The sequence below is a fragment of the Geotrypetes seraphini genome, chromosome 3, assembly GCF_902459505.1.
Source record: "Geotrypetes seraphini chromosome 3, aGeoSer1.1, whole genome shotgun sequence".
Taxonomy (NCBI): domain Eukaryota; kingdom Metazoa; phylum Chordata; class Amphibia; order Gymnophiona; family Dermophiidae; genus Geotrypetes; species Geotrypetes seraphini.
The window spans coordinates 369,524,577-369,545,063 of record NC_047086.1 but is presented as its reverse complement, the minus strand read 5'-3'; the positions used below and the strand labels follow the sequence as shown (position 1 = coordinate 369,545,063).

The window sequence follows — 20,487 nt, the reverse complement described above, 5'->3', positions numbered from 1 at the left end:
TTACCCTCTCTCTCTCTGCTTTGTGCCGTAGGTCAAAACCTCTCTATTCTTCTCCATGCAGCATCTTTCCCTTCCTCCCCTCCATTATGATGTAGTACAACATTTCTTTCTTTTTCTCCATACATCATCTTTCCCTGCCCTCCACCCTATGTCCAACATATCTCCCTCTCTCTTCTCCATGCATGTCTCCCTCCCATCCACCATATGCTGGATTTATACCTCTTCTCTCCCTTCCTCTCTCCCCCATGTGCAGCATCTTTCCTCCCCCTGTCCAGCATTCCTCCCATCCCATCCCCCTGTGCAGTAGTTTTCCATCCCTACCATCAGCAGCAGCAGTGGTGGATGATCAGCAGCGGCATCACTCTAAACGGGCTACTCACAGGCCTGCCCCACCATCTCATGCTACTGCTGCTTTAGGAGGCCTTGGAGGTACGTCAGGCTTCACAGGGGAGGGAGAAGGGGTTAGTCGTAGAATCGGTTAGTCTGATTTACTTGGACAACAAATCGATTCAAATCAGTAAATCTGGCAGCACTGCAGAATTCCAAACCTCTCCAGTAGTGAGAACAGAGAAGATAATAATATTAAATATTGAACTAGGCCAGTACTGGGCAGACTTGCACGGTCTGTGTCTGTGTATGGCCGTTTGGTGGAGGATGGGCAGGGGAGGGCTTCAATGGCTGGGAGGGTGTAGATGGGCTGGAGTAAGTCTTAACAGAGATTTCGGCAGTTGGAACCCAAGCACAGTACCGGGTAAAGCTTTGGATTCTTGCCCAGAAATAGCTAAGAAGAAAAAATTAAAAAAATAAAATAAAATTTAAATTGAATCAGGTTGGGCAGACTGGATGGACCATTCGGGTCTTTATCTGCCGTCATCTACTATGTTACTATGTTATATGTTCTAGTGTAGTCAGGATTTTTAGAAAAGGGAATAATTATTTTTATTTTCTAAGCAAGACTTGCAGAGTTTAGGCTTCCTCACTGCCAGGTTCCTTACTCAGCACACTCACTGAGGGAGATAGTTGTTTTTTTGTTTTTTTTCCATTTATTTGAATTAAGATAAGATGTAGGGTGAAGATTAAGAGAAGAGAAAGTTACTGCAAGAAAGGAGATGAACTGAAGAAATTCAAGCAAGCAGGAAGACTTCAAAATTCAAGGTTTCTAGGACTGATAGTTTAAAGAACTACTTATACAAAATAGGGATAAGCTGAAATGTAGTGAAATGCTAAATATTAATGTTTGGAGACACTTTGGAAATTAAGTTTACACTTTGCTGAGTGTTTCTATTTGGAAAAATATAACTCAAATGGTTACAAGAGTTAAAAGTAGTACTGTATAAATTTTTTCTCATATTTTAGATCAGTATTTCTCAACTTCTTCAAGCCAAGTACCCCGTAAGTCTAACAAATATCAACCGAGTACCCCCCTGCCCAAGCTCCGCCCCTGACCCCACCACCATAATAATAGTACTAATTATAATACATAGAGCTGCTACCACCATGGCTGGTGCTAAAAAACGCTCCACAGTTTTGCAAAATGGGGATAAAATAGAAATACATAGACAAAGGTTAAATTGAACCAGCAAGAAACAGTGACACATGTCTCCTAAAGCAATAAATAAATAAATAGAATTTTTTTTTACCTTTGTCTTCTCTGGTTTCTGCTTTCCTTAACTTTTTGTTACTCCCTTCCTTCCATCCACTGTGTGCTGTCTATCTGCCCCTATATGGCATCTTCTCTCCTTCTATGCCCCTTACAGAAACTGTATGCCTCCACCTTCCATCTCTCCTTTCACCCCCATTGGTCTGGCATCTCTCTCTTCTCCTTCCACACCTCTCCTCTGCAATCCCTTTCCCTTTTTCCCCTCCTTTTCCTTTTCAATTTATTTTCTGCATCTGTTGTCTAGATTACGTTCTTACTACCCTGTCATCAATTTCCTTTTTTACTGTCTACCTACAGTTTGCCACCTCTTTCCCTCACCCCCTCCAGTATTTCACTAACTCAATCCTTTTCCCCCCACCATGTGCCCTCCTTTTATTTATCCCCTCCTTCCATCATGTGCCCTCTTTCTCTACTCCTTCCATCTAGTACCTTCTCTCTCTGTCCACTTCCAGCCAGGGTCTGCTCCCCTCTATCTCACCTCCCCATTTCCTTCCTGCATCTGCTCCCTTATCTCTCCCATCTGCACTTCCATCCAACAAAGGTTCCCCCTCTACCCTCCCCACTTCCAGCCAATGTCTGCCCTTTCTCTCTCCATCCATCCCTTTTCAATTAGCATCTACTCTTTGTCTCTCTCTTCCTATTTCCATCAGCATCTGCCCCCTTTCTTTCCCTCCAATCCAATTGCATCCAGTATCCTTCCCCCTTATGTCTCTCTCCCCTTTCCCTGCACACCAATTCCATCAGCATCACCCTGCCCCCTTTCTCTCCCTCCACCACTCTTCCATACCAGCAGTCCTGCTCCCTTCATGCAGCAAAGTCCTGCGATGACTGTAGCTGCTGGTCCACCCCACTCTGACAAACTTGCTCTGGAGCAGAGTCGGCAGCTGCGCTGAGGTGCAGGAAGGTCCTGCGATGACTACATCTGCTGGGGTGGATCCGGCAGATGCAGTCATCGCGGGACCTTGCCGCAACTCCCTGCGTTGGCCGGGTCCACCCCCTCCGACATAACTTACTTCTTCCGGAGCAAGTACGTCGGAGGGGGTGCACTGGAAACTGTGCTGAGGTGCAGGTCCTGTTGCACAGTAGGGCAGGATGTTCCGGACCCGGATCTGGCTGGCTGTGCACCCCCCCTAGGGCGTGCACCCGGGTCAGTCTGCCCCCCCTTTGGTACACCACTGCATGAGTCCAACACTTTCTGTCTCCTGCATGCTTCCTCTCTTCCGGACCTCATTCCCTTCCCCAACCAACATCTCTCTCTGTCCCTCCATGAGTCTTAACTTTTCTTCCTCTCTTCCACTCCTATTGGCAACAAGTCTCCCTCTCTCTCTCACTATCCATCTGTCTTGAGAGACCCAGGCATCTCTCCCACCCCCTCTACTGCCACATCCAACATTTCTCCCTCTCTCATCCCCTGGATCATGTGCAGCATTTTTCACCACTGCCCATCAGCCCCATGCCCATTTCTCCTTCTATCAACCCTTCTCCAGCACAATGCCACATCTCTCCTTCCATCACTATGTCTAACATTCCTCTCCCTTGCATCCCCTTCAATCTATCCCTCTGTTCCCTCTCCACCACCATATCCAACATTTCTCCCTCTCATCCTTCTCTTCCCCATCTCTACCTCTCTCTATAAGCCTAGTTTTCCTCTTTCTTCCTTTCCCCATGTGCCACCATCTTTCCCTCTCACTTACACACTCATACCCAACAATTCTCCCTTTCTATTCCCTCCGTCCAAGTCCCAAGTTAGTGCCCCTTCCTCCCTCTCTTCTGTGTCCCATGTTCATGCCCTTTCCCTTCCATCTGTGTCGAGTTTGTGCCCCCTCCTCCTCCCTGCACATAAGTAGCTGCCCATCCATAGATGCCACTGCTGTCTCCAGGGATCCTGCCTTCCTTCCCATCGCTGATCCAGTTCTTGTTCGAGCCATATTTGCTCCTTCTGTCTTCAGTGGGAATGGCAAAAGCTGTGATTCACATATTGCACATGGCTGACCCACAAGCTTTCCCTCTGACGTTGACGAGAAGGCTTCTGGCTCAGTTACTTACGTGCAGCATGTGAATCGCAGCATGCACCATCTGTGCAAGGAGTGTTGCTAAAGACCAAAGGAGTGAGTATGGCTTGAAGAAGGTGGTAACTGTGTTGGCTTCATGGGGGGGGGGGGGGTTGGCAGGCAGGCAGAGATCGCTGGAAATGGCTTCAGCAGTGGGAGTGAGTGGGGAGGAACACGGGATCTCCAGCGGTGGCCTCCACCTCTACGGACGGATGGGCGGGAATTGGTGGCCAGGCCCTGTACCCCAAGGGTACGCATACCATGTGTTGAGAAACACTGTTTTAGATTATAACACTGGCAAGCAGGGATCTGTTCTCAAAATAAGTGCTAAAACTATTTATTGTAACATTTTTGTAAGAGTATCAACTTGTTCATATTTCTTTTAACTGGCTTTACAAATTATAAGTGTAATAAATAATAAAAATAGTAATAATTTATTTCTTATATACCGCTAACTTCCCTTGCATTTAAAATTAAGCACTGGTAAATGAGATTGATTCTCAGTTACCACTCCATCCCTTCATGAAGCTGTATTAGAGCTTTTCCCACCTTGGCCGGTGATAAAAAAAAGCCTGACGCTCATAGAATTCCTATGAGCATCAGAGCTAGTACTGCCGCAGCTGGCAATAAAAAAACAACAAACAAACCAAAAAACCTAACATGGCTTCATAAAAGGGGGCCTTGGTCTCACACAAATTTTACTACCCCCCACTCCTTTTTTACAAAAGCATAGCATGGTTTTTAGTGCTGGCCCCGACAATAACAGCTCAGATGCTCGTAGAATTCCTATGCTGAAATCCAAGCTATTACTGCCACGGTTGACACTAAAAACCATGATGTTTTTGATTTTTAGGAGGGGTAAATAACTTATCTGTTTTTATATATTTTCTTAATTGGTTGGGTGAAGTTTAATTTTTATGTAAACCTGGTTCTTCCTTCTCGGAGAATTTCTGCTGATTAACTTGGCTAGATGATTACAGACAATTTGGAAAGCAGTAGCTATCAGTAAGTGGGCTGGGTGGGGCTTGTTACACTACCAACTAAAAAAAATTACAAAAAATTTAAACTTTATTTTTTAATTCAAATCATATATATGTATTCTACCGAGAAAAATATAATAGAAATATTTTAAAAATATTTTCACTATGCTGTAACAAAAGAACAACCTGTTTTCAGGAACAAAAAACAGTCCTAAAGACCAGCAGGACTTGAACCCACAGTATTAAGTTTATACACAACTATTCCAACCATTAGGTTCCAAGAATCCATGACTAAAGACACTAATCCCTTCTTCTGTTAAACTGCGCTAGCAGTTTTTAGTGCAGAGAGCCGCGCTGAATGCCTCGCGCTGCTCCCAACACTCATAGGAACTCTATGAGCGTCGGGAGCAGCGTGGGCCATTCAGCATGGCTCCCTGCATTAGAAACTGCTAGCACAGTTTAATAGAAGAGGCCCTAAAAAAAACTTCATGTAGTCTTTTCCTCTTACAAAATGCAAAAAGATTGGTATTATGGATGATGATCTCTCCTTGAATGTCCCTGGGGGTGATGCAGAAAAAGAAAAATATATTTGCCCTAATTAAGTGTAAAAAACGCAATCAACAAAATAAATCAAAAGAATCAATCAGTACGGGCCCGGTGCCCTCGTTTCAACCATTGGCCCCGGGCAGTGTTTATGCAGTGACGAACACTTAGAAATGAATCTAAATAAACCCTGCCCCGTACATCATATTGTCCTTTTGAAATATATGAAATGTATAGAAAAATATAAATAATTATTACCAAATAAATAGAAACACTATCATCCCCAAGTTAAGACATCAGGAGAGAAAATCATTTCAAAGAATATCTCCCTGAAACCTCACCTACAAAAACACAAGATGTGAAAAATAAAAAATGGAAAAACCAAAATGTAAAAAATGACTAAAAATCGTCAAAAAATCAAGTAAGAAATGTGTGAAGCTATGTGATGTCCTCAGTCTGTATAGGCAGACCCAAATTCCAAAAATCCTATGTGCCTGTCAATAATAGAACTCAAAAATAGTGGTGCAAAGTAAAAACCAGTGAAAAACAGTGAAAAATACTTAGCTCAGTAAATCCAAGACGGGATGAAGTTCAAAGTTCGCCAATGATGGCTCTATAGTTCCTCTCATTGATCAATCCCGCTCATATGGAAAATGCTCGTTGAAAAGTTAAAGCTGTCGGTGCGGTTACCGTAGTACTTGAGTCACAATCAAAAGAGCTGTTCGATGATGTCCACTAAGCTTTTCGCTCTCTTCACGAGAATATTCACTGCTCATTTTGCTCACTCATTCTGCTCACTCATGCTGCTCACTCGACAGGTCCTGTTTCAATTTCCTCATCAGGAGGGAGCAAGAAAATTAGTAGAATGACTGAAGATTTTATCAAAGACGCCACGTCCTAAAATGTAAAGGACGGAGTAATCCTCGGCAGCGGCACAATCAAGCTGCTCTGACCCCCAGGGACATTCAAGGAGAGATCATCATCCATAATACCAATCTTTTTGCATTTTGTATTGTTACTGATATTGGTATTTATTTATATTTTGGTATAGTCTTTTCCTCTTAAACACTCAATTGCGTAAAATCAAAATTTAATAACTTGAAACTTGAACTTGAAATTATTGCTATAGCAACCAAAACCTAACCTACTGCCAACCAATAGACATTCTCCATGGTTGCAGTCATTTCCTGCAGACTAAAACATCATAAATCTTAGCTTTTAATTAAACTCTAAGATATTAATAAAACCAGACATATGGGCTAGAATTAGATGGACCATTGTTCTGACCTGTATGGCTATTATTTTCTTCATAAAAAAATACCCAACTTATTTATATATTTATAAGTGTGAATTTTTATACACTGATTCATCACAACTGTGTATGTGCTGGATCCAGGCTGCTCAACATTGTTGCCATTACTGCACAAGACGTGAGCATATATCTGGCCCCCTCTTCCTAATTACCCCATGAATTATCTGCACTTAAAATTTGCATATCATTTCTTTACTGCAGTGCCATGGTATATTTTCACTGTAATTGTGCGGTATAAGCCTATCCACACATGGCTCCACCATAAACTTTCTGCATCAGCCCCTTGGTTTGTAATATAGAGACTACAGTACATTATCTCCTCTTTTTTTTTTTTCTCCAAGAGTCCACTTAATTGTAGTTAAACCACAAAAATGAAAATAACATTTCATAAGTTTCCTGCTGCACTAAGTGTTTGACAGATTCACCAATGTCTGCACTATTGCTGTCATCATCTCTAGCCCTAATGCATAAGCTATGGGTGTGCACCCATAGATTCTGAGTGATGTGTAGCCAGTATGCATTCTTCCTTTTCTTTCCTACCATACTTCAATTATATAATCCCAGCAAGATAACCTTAAGTGAGAAAATTTACATCAATTAAAATTTGATGTAAATCCTCACATCTAAATTAGACGCTGATCCCCCCCTTATTCTATAATAACGTACATAAATTACAGAAACACCCTTGATCTGTCCATGACTGTTCTATGGCCAAAACCCCTTTTTGAAACCATTCATAAAATTGATGTGTGGATCTCTGTACCTAGAAAATAACTACTTAAATTGTGTATAGAAATTGGGCATTTGTCCAAATTTCTCCCATGCAATTTTTAGCGCAGTTTGTAGAAGTAGGCCGTTAATTGCGCACCTTTAGTGAAAATAAAGTTTCGGTAATGAGTGTTCTGACAGTAGCAGTTCATCCCTCTCTTGAACCATCTTTCTTTCATTCTAAGCTGAAATCCTAAACTTAATTACAGAATGACATCCTATATGAGTCTGCCTTGCATAAACAATGTTAGAAATAAACATCTGTTTTTAATAAATGACAATGATATCTGGGCTTAGAAACTAGTTACCATTCGATTCCTTCTTCTAATTCTGATTTTCCCCATCACGTCTATGGGCTTGTAATTCTGTTCTGTTGAGAAACTAGAAATGCAAGTCCTGAGCTATACGTGTTAATGGAGCAAATTCAAAATGTGATCAGTCTGTCCAGAAAAAAATGGAAGCAGCTTACTAAGAAAATTGTGAAAGAGCCCAGTTCAGCATTACTGCCAATACATTTATGATACAAATCTCTAACAGACCTGTTCTTTTTATTTCTCCAGACTGGAAGGGGAAGGAGAGTTCGTGGATACCCAAGGTTTAGAGTGGAAAGGCAAATTCCATTTTACAGCAGCACCAGGACTGCAGCTGAAGCATAGAATGTAGATGCTCTGTGCTTTTACTAAATAGAACACATGCTTCTGCATGGAGCTGTAACCAGCACTTTCAACAGCTATGGGGATTTGTTTATTTCAGTTGGTTTAAATTAATTTTGTGTAACAACTTATAGTGTGACTATAGTTATAAGAAAAAGTATTATCAGCATGGACAAAGGGTAATTCATTGTTAGTGGTATACCAGAAAATGTTATTACCATTTAGCTCAAAACAAATTACATTTATGCTATTTATTAAAAATAAAGGCAAAATGAATTTAGGTTCATATTTCCCAGCACACAAAAAATGCATTTAACATATGTATGAGAAAGCTAACTATACCAGAAGTGGGGATACTACCTGCCACAACAAAACTGCCACCTACTGTACACGCTGATCTCCTATTCCAAAATACAGCAAACTTATTTGAACTTCCAGCCTTCTGTCCCTCCCCCAGCACAACAACAAAGTTCGAAGAAGATCTTCTAATCCCATCCCTCCTCCAAGGCCTGAATCCCTGCATCCTTAAGATGAATGTGTCAAAAGCAAATTTAACTATCTCACTAGTTATTCCCATCTCTAGATCATTGATAAATATGTTAAAAAGCAGCAGTCCCAGCATAGACCCCTGGGGAACCCCACTATTTAATCAAACATACAATAAAAAAGCTGTGAAACCAGTGGAAACAGGCAGAAAAATTTGAAGGTAGTCTCTCAAACTCCCTCTTAACAGGCTTCTTTCTCAAACTTTCAAACGAAACCTCGAGACTCCTTATGCCATCCCTGCTGTTCCAGGCAAGTTGGAATTGAGGTACAGAACTGTACATTCCAAGGGCTTTGATAACTCACAACTATCTCATCAGTCCCTTCTTGTGGAATCTTTCTTAAAGAGGAGTCATCCTTCCAGAGTCTATGCTACCATATCTCCTGGCAGAGATGGCAGGACCATGGACCAGTTTGGCCGTTGCCTTTATCAAAATTCAATGATGGCCTCCAGGGTTTTAAATTATAATTTTATCTTTACTACTTATTTCAAGTATTTTATTGATATACTCCCTGGTTTTTCTAAAGACCTTGGTCAACACAGGCTTTTGGAGTTCCAGCAAGTCATTGCTACTTTAGCACAACTCAGGTTATATCTTCAGTCATCATATATTTTTTTTTTTCCTTTGGTCATAATTTTTTATTTATTTATTTATAAATTTATTCATTTATTACATCATATAACAAATATAAGAAATACAAAAATTCAAACATAAAGTAATTTGAAATCATTTTAAATTTTCCAGTCCACATTATTGGGACTACTTTTCTACCTATGGGAAGTCACATAATAAAATAGGAAAATAAAATTTATCCTAATAATCAGGCCTAAATTTATATTGTACTACATCACAAACCCTCAGCCTCACCAATATTCTCTTTAGAGTAAACAGGGGATTTATCTAGAAGAAAATTTTCCAATTGATTTGGATCAACAAAGACAAATTTAGTATTCTCATAGGTCACTAAACACTTACAGGGAAATTTCAAGAAGAATAAAGCTCCCACAGCTAGGACACAAGCCTTAAGCTGTAAAAATTGTTTTCTTCTATATTGTGTCTGTTTAGAGACATTGGGGAATATATTAAATTGCTGTCCACAAAATAATGCTGTTTTGTTAGCAAAATAAAGTTTTTAAATGGCTTGCTTTTCCAATTCGGTTCTGAATGGGATAAATTTAGACTATCAGGAGACACCACTTGATCTAAACCTCCTTCTTCAACAATAACTTTAGTACCAGTAGGAATATAATAAAGATTATCCGATATAAATCCTTCAACCTGTGTATAATGAAGAATATCTTTCATATATATTTTTAATAATTCTAAGGGTGAAAGAAAATGAGATATAGGAAAATTTAAAAAGATTATTTTGCTCTCTTCTTCAGTCATCTTAAAAAGATTATTTTGATCTCTTCTTCAGTCATCTCATGATGCTTTTGAACTTTCCTCGAGGGTCACTGATTTCTCGGTAGCGATGTGCCACCTAGCCTAGCTTCGCACCATTGATAAGGATCCCAACATTCAGGATCATCTGGCCAATATTCCTTGTTAAAGCAATGACCTCTTTGATGAATCAATAGAGGCCACCACCAAGAAGTTGTCTGAGCATAAGAAATCTTTTGCTTCCATCATCAGACCAAAGCCTAAGCCAGCTCCTTCCAAGCCTTCTCGACCTCTTCTGTCCTTTCAGAGACATTATCCTCCGAGGGCAGCTCCTTACATTCAAGCACCTCCCAAGAAACCAAAAAAAAAGCAGAAGCAACAGAAACCTCAGTCTTATCCCAGGACAAGCAGGCAGGTATTCTCACATGTGGGCGACGTCATCGACGGAGCCCGGATGCGGACGCCTCACAAGCAGACTTGCTTGAAGAAACTCGAAGTTTCAAGTCGCCCACACCGCGCATACACGAGTGTCTTCCCGCCCAGCGTAGGGCACGTCTCCTCAGTTTTCAGTTTTCCACAGAGCCGAGAAGTCCGTCTTTGACTCTCTGCGGTTAACTTCGTTACTTTGTGCCTTCTCTGAACCGCGGTTTGTATTTTTTTCCTCACGAATTGCTGTTCTTTTATTTCTTTCATTTTCAGTTAAAAAAAAATTTTTTTCCTCTTCCGTCCGTTTCATGGGACAGGCCACTCGGCCGCAGCCCGAGGGCTTCAATCTTGCTTGCGGCGGCTATTTTTCCTTCTATGTCCCGGCCTGTCATGGGCTTCAAAAAGTGTGACAAGTGCCAGTGCACGATCTCTTACGGACCCACACCATCGCTGCCTTAAGTGTCTTGGGCCGAAACATCATCCTAGGTCGTGCCTGCCTTGTCAGACGCTTCAGCCTCAAGCTTTCAATCATCGTTGTATTTTGGTGGACAAGCTCTTCGAGATGGAATCTTCTACTGATCCTTCGACTTCATAGGCGACCTCGGCCTCGACTCCTACCAAGGTTCCTCCTGCTCCTACTGCTTCCACCTCGAGCACCAGTGTTTTTTCAGGGGTCTTTTTATAAAAAATTAAATAGTATTCTGGTTAAATTTATTTGGCTGGGTAAAATTGCAAGAGTGGCTCTAGTGTCTTTATAAAGGCCAATTGAGGAGGGTGGGGTAAATTTCCCCAATTTTTATAGGTATCATCAGGCCTATATCATGTACCAAGGTATGTATTGGGTCCTCCCAGAGCTTTTGGAACAACTACCAGAATGGTTATGGGTGGAGAGATCACTTATATTTCCACTTAGGCTTGATCTTCTGCTTAGTATAAAAATGCCTAGAATACGTAAAGACAATAGAATATTAATGGATACTTGGAAAACATTAAGACTTGTAGACAAAATAACTACTGATTCTATTTTAAAATCGACACATCAATCTATTTGGGTAAACTCCAAGATACAAATAGGCGGGTTTAAGGTTGTCTGGAAAGATTGGATTAAAGCAGGTATAAGATCATTAACGGAAGTAATTGATAATGGTAAGCTGCTTGATTTTTCACAATTGCAACATAAATATGGTCTGAATAAAAAACAAAGTTATAAGTGGTTGCAGTTGAAGCAGGCTATTCGGGTGGGGTTCCCTGAATGGAAATCTTTAAATGAACATTACAGCTTAGAATTCTTATGTTTCCAGGCAGATTTTCTAGGACACCAGGCCGCAAAGTGGTATAAAATTATATCTAATTATTTGAATAAGAAACCTAAAAATGGATTAAGAGATATTTGGAGCATTGAGATTAAGCATCAGATTAAATGCATCTCAATGGCCACGTATTTGGTCTTGGAGAATTAAAGGTACGATGTCAGCATCTATTAGGCAAACATGGTTCTTTTTGTTGCATAGAGCATTTGGACCCCTACTAGATTACAAAAATTAGATTGCTCTAAGTCTAACAGATGCTGGCATTGTAAAATTGAAGTTGGAACTTTAGACCATCTTTTATTTTATTGTCCATGTATTCAGGCATTTTGGATATCAATCTGGGATCAAGTTAACCTAATGATGGAGAGTCATGTGGCATTGTCCTATGACACAGTGGTTTTTGGAATGTGCATGAGGGCTAAATGCCAAATATCTGCAGCAAACAATAAATTACTGATGATTCTTACTGGTGTGGGAATTCAGCAAATAACGACTAATTGGAAAGACTGTTCTAGATTGAATTGTAGTTTATCCCAGGACAAGCAGGCATGATATTCTCACATGTGGGTGACGTCATCTACGGAGCCCCAGCGCGGACAGCTTTTCAAGCAAACTTGCTAGAAGTTTCAAGTTTGCACACTGCACCACGCATGTGCTAGCCTTCCTGCCACTAGAGGGCGCATCCCCACCTCGTGGTCCTCAGTTCTTTTTCATCCGCGGAGCCAGAAGCCCTGTGGAGAATTTGTGCTAATTGTGCCTTCTGTCGCCGCGGCTGTGTAGGGTTTTTCACACAGTCGCTGCGTTTTTTCGTCTCTTTCTTACTTTGTATCTTTCTTTTTCAAAAAAAAAAAAAAAAAAAAAAAGTCTAAAATCTTTCGTATCCGTTACTACCAGGGGCTCCCGGTAGCCGTGGCCGAGGAACCTCGCTTGTTCCCGGCTCTCTTGTGGGCCCATGTCCCGGCCCGTAACGGGCTTTAAAAAGTGCGGGCGCTGTGAAAGACTCCTTTCGATTACTGACCCGCACAGGTGCTGTTTGCGGTGTTTGGGGCCCCAACACCCGACGGCATCCTGCGATAAGTGTGCCACCTTTCAGAAGCGGGCACTTAAACGCCGCAAGGCCCGCATGGCGGAACTTTTCTCTGTGGAGTCCCCGCCGGGGAAGGCCTCGAGTTCGGCCTCGGCTTCGGCCCCGGCCTTGACCTCGGCCTCGACATCGGCCTCGGCCTCAGCTTCGGGACCGTCGGCTTCGCCTCGGGCCTCGGTGCCTTCGAAGCAGCTGCCCTCTTCCAAGGCCTCGGGTAAGTCTCCGCTTCCCTCCTCAGCTCCATCCAAGAAGCCATCCTCGGGCTCGTCGGCGGGTGGGCCCGCCTCAGTGAAGCCCAAATTGCCAGCGTCCGCTGCCCCGAGGGAATACTCGAGACCGAGGTCGCCCTCTGAGGAGCAGCGGCAGGTCTTGCCGCAGGGGATGTCAATCCCCGTGTTCCAGGAATTGCTCCGGGCGTTAATCGCCTCGGAGCTCACCGGGGCCATTGACCAGCTGCACCAGGCTTCGGCCTCGGCTGCTTCGGCTTCGGAGGCTTCGGCCCCGGTGGCCCCGCAGTTGGCGACCTCGGTCTCGGGTACCGGGGCCTCGGCTCCCGAGGCGCCCACGGCCTCGACCTCGGTGGTTCCCTCGGACCCGGCTTCCCGAGATCCGCCGGAGCGTAGTGTGCGCCCGAAGGACAAGGGGCGCCGAGTACGAAGACTTTCGTCTTCGTCCTCGGGGTCCTCGAGGGGTTCATCTCCCTCGGGCAGGTCTCGAGCGAGGCGCAGGCCGAGGAAGGCTAAGCGGTCTCGGACCTCGCCTCGGCGGCGTGGTCGCTCGTCACCGGCCGGGGGCGGTGCCTTGCAAGTTCGGGATTTGCGTGTCGATAACCCCATTTTGTTCCGGTCTCCGGCCAGGGAGAGCTCTCGGGCTTCCTCGCCCGGGCCGAAGGGGCGGGCCTCGGTGCCTCGGACCCCGGGGGGATCCCCGAGGGGTTCCTCCAGGCGCACCCGGTCTCCGACTCCGTCGAGGTCGCAGGACTGTGCCTCGTTGGGGTCGGGGTCGGGTAGGGAGCCCAGGTACTCCAACCAGGCCTCTCCCTTCGGCTCTGCCGGGAAGTCTCGGTCTCCCTCTCCTCCTGCTAAACCCTCATCCTTTACGAGGTTTGTGCAGGATATGGCTGCGGCTTTGGGTGTTGACTTGTCTGAAGGGTCCACTTACACCAAGGAGTTTTTGGAGGAGCAGGATCTTCCTGCCCCCCCCAGGGAGTCGCCGCGCCTTCCAATTAACAAGGTCCTCTGTCAGACCTTTCTGAGGAATCTTGAGGCTCCTTTGACGGTCGCTGTGGTCCCCGCCAAAATGGAGTCTAAGTATCGCACCCTTCCCATCAAGGGGTTTGAGAAGGGCCAACTTTCCCATACTTCGCTCCTGGTGGAATCGGCAGTCAAGAAATCTCAGCCTTCCCGGGTCTCGGCGACGGTCCCGCCTAGTAGGGAGGGCCGGACCCTTGACAAATTTGGGCGCCGTCTCTATGCGAACTCTCTGATGGCTACCAGGGTCCTGAACTATGCCTTCTCGTACTCTTCCTTCCTCCGTACGATGGTGAAGGACCTCCCCTCCTTTCGTGAGGTGATGCCTGAGTCGCATAGGGACCGGTTCGCCACCTTTAGTTCCAACCTGACCCAGCTGCGCCTATATTTATTCCACGCGGTTTATGATGCATTTGAACTCGCCTCGAGGGTGTCCGCCTGTGCAGTGGCCATGCGCCGGCTGGCGTGGCTTCGTACCCTCGAAATGGAGTCCAATTTGCAGGAACGCCTGGCTAATTTGCCTTGCGTTGGCGTGGAATTGTTTGATGACACTTTGGATGCGGCGACGGAGCGACTTTCCAAACAGGAACGCTCCCTGGCCTCCCTGGTGAAGCCGAAGCCTAAAGCGCCTGCCCAGCGTCCCTTCAGGCAGCCTCCGAGGAGATACCCTCAGAAGTCCACACCGGCCTTCTCCAGACCGCCCCCTCGAAGACAGCCCCAGCAGAGTAGAGGCGGCCCCTCTAAACCTGCCGCGCAGGGGGCCGCCAAGGCCGCGCCGTCCTTTTGACGGGATAGGCGGTTGGGGGCGGGCCCTCACCGCAATATCGAGCCACCCCCTCCCCATCGGGGGTCGGCTGACGGCCTTTGCCGGGGCATGGTCGGCGATCACGTCGGACGCATGGGTGCTCCGGATAATCTCAGACGGCTATTCACTAAACTTCTCCTGTCCGCCTCCGGACTTGCCCCCCGGGGCTTGCCCTCCCAATCGGAACCAGCTGGCCCTTCTCCTGGAGGAAGCCAGGGCCTTGTTGAGTCTCAGAGCGGTCGAGGTAGTACCTCGAGATCAGATGGGCCTGGGGTTTTACTCCCGTTACTTTTTGGTCCCAAAAAAGACCGGGGACTTGCGCCCCATTTTGGACCTCCGGAAGCTCAACAAGTTCCTGGTCCGGGAGAAGTTCCGTATGTTATCGCTTCCGGTTCTCTACCCTCTTTTGGAGGAGGGGGATTGGATGTGCTCCCTGGACTTGAAGGAAGCTTACACCCATGTTCCGGTGCATCCCGCTTACCGCAGGTTCTTGCGTTTTCAGGTCGGGGATTTGCACCTGCAGTATCGGGTTCTTCCCTTCGGGCTGGCATCCTCCCCTCGGGTATTCACCAAGTGTATGGTGGTGGTGGCGGCGGCCCTGCGCTCGCGGGGTTTACAGGTCTTTCCCTATCTGGACGATTGGCTGATCAAAGCCCCGTCCAGGGAGGGGGTTATCTTAGCGACCCGACAGACTATCAGTCTTTTACAGGACCTGGGGTTCGAGGTGAACTTCCCAAAGTCCCAATTGCGTCCGGCGCAGTCTCTCCAGTTCATTGGAGCCGTGCTGGACACGGTTCGCCTTCGCGCTTTTCTCCCCCCGCCCCGGCGGGAGACTCTGCTTCGGTGGAGTCGCCATTGTCGAGGGCAATCGCAGGTGTCGGCCCAGCACATGATGGTTTTGCTGGGTCACATGGCGTCGACGGTTCACGTCACGCCGTTCGCTCGCTTGCACCTGAGAATCGCGCAATGGACTCTGGCGTCGCAGTGGCGCCAGGATCGCGATCCGGTGTCTTCCCGGATATCAGTAACTCCTTGTTTACGTCGATCGCTCCGTTGGTGGACCGACTCTTCCACTTTGTCAGGGGGTTTGCTGTTTCGCGTTCCTCCTCACACCAAGGTCTTGACGACGGACTCTTCCGAGTACGCGTGGGGAGCGCACCTGGACGGTCTGAGGACGCAGGGTCTGTGGTCGGTCCAGGACCGTCGGTGCCACATCAATGTGCTGGAGCTTCGCGCCATTTTTCTGGCTGCGCGAGCTTTTGTCCACCTGCTGCACGACCAGGTAGTACTCGTGCGGACGGACAATCAGGTAGCGATGTACTATGTCAACAAACAGGGGGGTACGGGCTCTTGGCCTCTATGCCGAGAGGCTCTCCGTCTTTGGGACTGGGCAATTTCCCAGAATATATTCCTACGGGCGGTCTACATTCAGGGAGAGCAGAACCAGCTGGCAGACAGACTCAGTCGTCTTCTCCAGCCGCACGAATGGTCTCTGAACTCCCGAGTACTTCGCGAGGTTTTCGACCGCTGGGGAACTCCCCAAGTGGACCTGTTTGCCTCTCCGGAGAATCGCAAGTTACCTCTCTATTGCTCTCGGATCTACACTCCGGATCGTCTCGAAGCGGATGCCTTCCTCCTCGAATGGGAGGGGAGGTTCCTTTATGCGTTTCCGCCGTTCCCTCTGATTTTGAGAACGCTGGTTCATCTCAGATCGACCGGAGCCTCCATGATCCTCATTGCACCTCGGTGGCCAAGGCAGCCCTGGTTCTCCCTACTTCTTCAACTCAGTACCAGGGAACCTCTGCTTCTACCGGTGTTTCCCTCTCTGCTGTCTCAGAGTCGGGGTTCGCTGTTGCATCCCAATCTTCAGTCTTTACATCTGACTGCTTGGTTTCTCTCCCTCTGACTTCGTTTCCGGTCTCTCGGGCCGTGAGGGACGTTTTGGAGGCCTCGCGTAAGGTCTCGACTCGGCTTTGCTATACTCAGAAATGGACCAGGTTTACATCCTGGTGTTCTTTGAATAGTCTGCGACCAGATTCGGTGCCTGTGGCTTCGATTCTGGAATATCTTTTGCATTTGTCTGAGTCTGGCCTGAAAACGACTTCCATTCGGGTGCATCTCAGTGCCATTGCAGCATTCCATCGGCATCTTGAGGGTCGTTCTCTCTCTCTTCATCCTCTGGTGACACGTTTCATGAAGGGGCTAGTGAATATCCATCCTCCTCTGAAACCTCCTCCGGTGGTGTGGGATCTTAATGTGGTCTTGGCTCAGCTTATGAAGCCTCCCTTTGAACCCATCGACAAGTCGCATCTTAAGTTTCTTACTTGGAAAGTAGTCTTTTTGATTGCACTCACATCTGCTCGCCGAATCAGTGAGTTACAGTCTTTGGTTGCGGATCCTCCTTTCACGGTCTTTCATCATGATAAGGTGGTTCTTCGCACCCATCCCAAATTTTTACCTAAGGTTGTGTCTGATTTCCACCTCAATCAGTCTATTGTCCTTCCGGTGTTTTTTCCGAAGCCCCATTCTCATCCTGGTGAGGCGGCGCTTCATACCCTTGACTGTAAGAGGGCGTTGGCCTTTTATCTCCAACGCTCCAAGTCTTATCGGAAGGTTCCTCAATTATTTTTGTCCTTTGATCCTAATCGTTTGGGACACCCGGTTTCAAAGCGCACCTTGTCCAACTGGTTAGCTGCTTGCATTTCTTTTTGCTACGCTCAGGCTGGTCTCCCGCTTGCGGGTCGCGTTACGGGTCATAAAGTCCGGGCGATGGCAGCTTCGGTGGCTTTCCTCCGATCTACACCTATGGAGGAGATTTGTAAAGCTGCCACTTGGTCTTCGGTTCATACGTTCACCTCCCACTACTGTCTGGATACTTTGTCCAGAAGCGACGGCCGGTTTGGCCAGTCGGTGTTACGTAATTTGTTTTCATAGTTGCCATCCTCCCACCTGCCCTTTTTTGGTTGGCTTGGAGGTCACCCACATGTGAGAATATCATGCCTGCTTGTCCTGGGATAAAGCACAGTTACTTACCGTAACAGGTGTTATCCAGGGACAGCAGGCATATATTCTCACAACCCGCCCACCTCCCCGGGGATGGTTTTCTTTGCTATGTTATGGAACTGAGGACCACGAGGTGGGGATGCGCCCTCTAGTGGCAGGAAGGCTAGCACATGCGTGGTGCAGTGTGCAAACTTGAAACTTCTAGCAAGTTTGCTTGAAAAGCTGTCCGCGCTGGGGCTCCGTAGATGACGTCACCCACATGTGAGAATATATGCCTGCTGTCCCTGGATAACACCTGTTACGGTAAGTAACTGTGCTTTCTGGTGGAACTCAGTATGCCATATGTATAAGATGGAAAGATTTCTTGCAGTACAGAGGGGGGCATTTTAAAAGGTTTCAGGAGATGTGGAGGCCATTAGGGGATATATGTAATATGATGAGATATATTTGTTGTGCATTAATGTATATAATAAAATGAAAAAAGAGTTTGAGGAAGAAAGGGTGGGGGGAGGGATAGTTTAATGTATGATTAATTGTATTATGGAAGAGGGATGTCTAAGTATGTATATGTTTGGATAGATTATTTTATTGATATGGGAAGGGATGGGAGGTGGGTGGGGGGAATTAAAACATGTATAATAATATTGTTTAAGAATGACAAGTGAGTTATGTGAATTAATTGAATTAATATTGTACACTTGTTGAGAGAAATAAAAAGGAATAAAGATTAAAAAAAAAAGAAAAAAAAAGACCTTCGTCGTTTGCAGCGGCTCTTTCTTCAACGACATCTGCTGTATCTTCCCCTGTTTCCTCAGGTCAGATAGCTCAGCAGTCGGTTCCAGCGGTAGAGATTAAAGTGCCTTTAGAAGACTTCCAAGTCGAAGCATACTCACACTACCTCGAAGGAACCTCCAGCCAAAGCAGGTGGTCCGGTTTCAGACGCGGATCCATCCTTGCCGGCTTCTTTCCAGACCATGTTGGAGAAGTAATTCATTCAGTTCCTTACTAATATGGGACCGAAGCTTCTTCCTCTTATCCAGCCTGGGCATCAGCAGACTCCCGCGGGGTCGAGCCACTTCCTTTGCCTCAGTCTGAGCTCACACACTCTTTGCAGGGAGCAGAGTCTCTGTGAGTTTCTGGTCTGGCATCTAAGCACGTGAAACAAGGAGCAGAATCTTTGCAAGTGCCTCGGCAGGAATCCTCACACTCAATACAAGGAGCAGAGTCTTTGGGAGTACATCGAGGTTCTTCCATCAAGCCTCTGGAGCTTCGATCTACAGCCTCTAGTCCTATTCATTCTTTGATAGCATCGGCTGCTTCTGTCTCCGAGGCGAAGTCTCCTCGATTCTCAAGATCTGCTTCCAGGCACAGCTCTCACCGACGATCGAGGCATCCTTCCAGGCATAGTTCTTCTAAAGAACGACCTTCTTTAACTAAGCCTCGATCTACCCCAACTTCGACTAGACCACCGACTCCTTGTTCGAGGTCTCCAATGCCGGACCTCGAGGATGTCCCGGTTTCGATTGCCTCGTCCAAGTCACCATGTTCCTTTGATGCCTTTTTTCCTGTTGAAGCTTCATCTTCGACCCAGGCTGCCTCGATGTCCTCGAGTCCTTCTCGAGGCAAAGCATTGGCGGATCAGCTATCTTTCTCATCTTTCCTTCGTCAGATGGCTGTTGACTTGGATCTTCAATTAGATACTGGCTCTAAATACTCTAAGGAGTATCTCAAAGTCATGTATCTCCCTCATCCTCGGCAGTCACTTAAGCTTCCTCTTCATAAGCTTTTGAATCAGACTTTTGGTCGATGCCTGGAAACACCTTATACCATACCAGCTGTTCCAAGAAAGTTGGACTCTAAGTATAAAACTGTACATCGCAAAGGCTTTGACAACTCAGTTATCTCATCAATCCCTGCTTGTCGAGTCCTCCTTGAAATGGTCCCATCCTTCCAAGGTTTATGCTATCGTTCCTCCTGGCAGGGAGGGAAAAACTATGGACAAGTTTGGATGTAGCATCTATCAGAATGCTATGATGTCCTCTAAAGTCCTCAATTATAATTTCCATTTTATTACTTATTTTGAGTTCCTCATTTCTCTACTACCAAAGTTCTTGAATTATTTAGATACTCAAATGCACTTTGAATTTCAAGAAGGCCTTGCTTCTTTGTCTCAACTCCGTTTGCATCTCCTCCAGTCATCTTATGATGCCTTTGAGTTGTCTGCCCGAGCGGCTGCTTGCTCTGTAGCTATGCGTCATCTTGCCTGGCTTTGTACCATTGACATGGACCCTAATCTTCAAGACCGCTTAACTAATATTCCTTGTGAGGGCAATGACCTCTTTGATGAATCTATCGAGGCAGCCACCAAGAAATTGTCTGACCATGAAAAAGTTCTGAAACTTTAATGACAATTAAGATGACAACTGAAATTAAATTTTTGTTCTGGAACCATGGAGAAGGTTGTCATGGTAACACTCATGAATATGATGTTTAATATATTTAAAAACACATTAACACACTGGGTACAAATTACTTTCAGAAATAGATTTGCAAGTTTTGCTAAGCTTTTTTTTTTTTTTTTCTTTTCTTTTCTTTCCCATGGTTTGAACTGATAAGCCCAGCTAGGCAAAAAAACTGTACATCTCGGTTATGTAATGGGAAGGTTCGGTTCAAAAATACCTTAACAAGTTTTCAAGTATTGTTCTTAGGCTTTT

The 20,487-nt window shown here is 45.7% G+C and overlaps 1 protein-coding gene across 1 annotated transcript in view; it reads left to right on the top strand.

Moving 5' to 3' along the window:
* Positions 1-9,653, top strand: part of MORN2 (MORN repeat containing 2) — a 55,265-nt gene extending 45,612 nt beyond the window's left edge. Inside the window, exon 5 of the mRNA XM_033937173.1 lies at positions 7,875-9,653. Within this exon, the coding sequence (XP_033793064.1) occupies positions 7,875-7,977 (103 nt within the window). The 3' untranslated portion in view covers positions 7,978-9,653. The remainder of the gene's footprint in view (positions 1-7,874) is intronic.
* Positions 9,654-20,487: the final 10,834 nt, after the last annotated feature.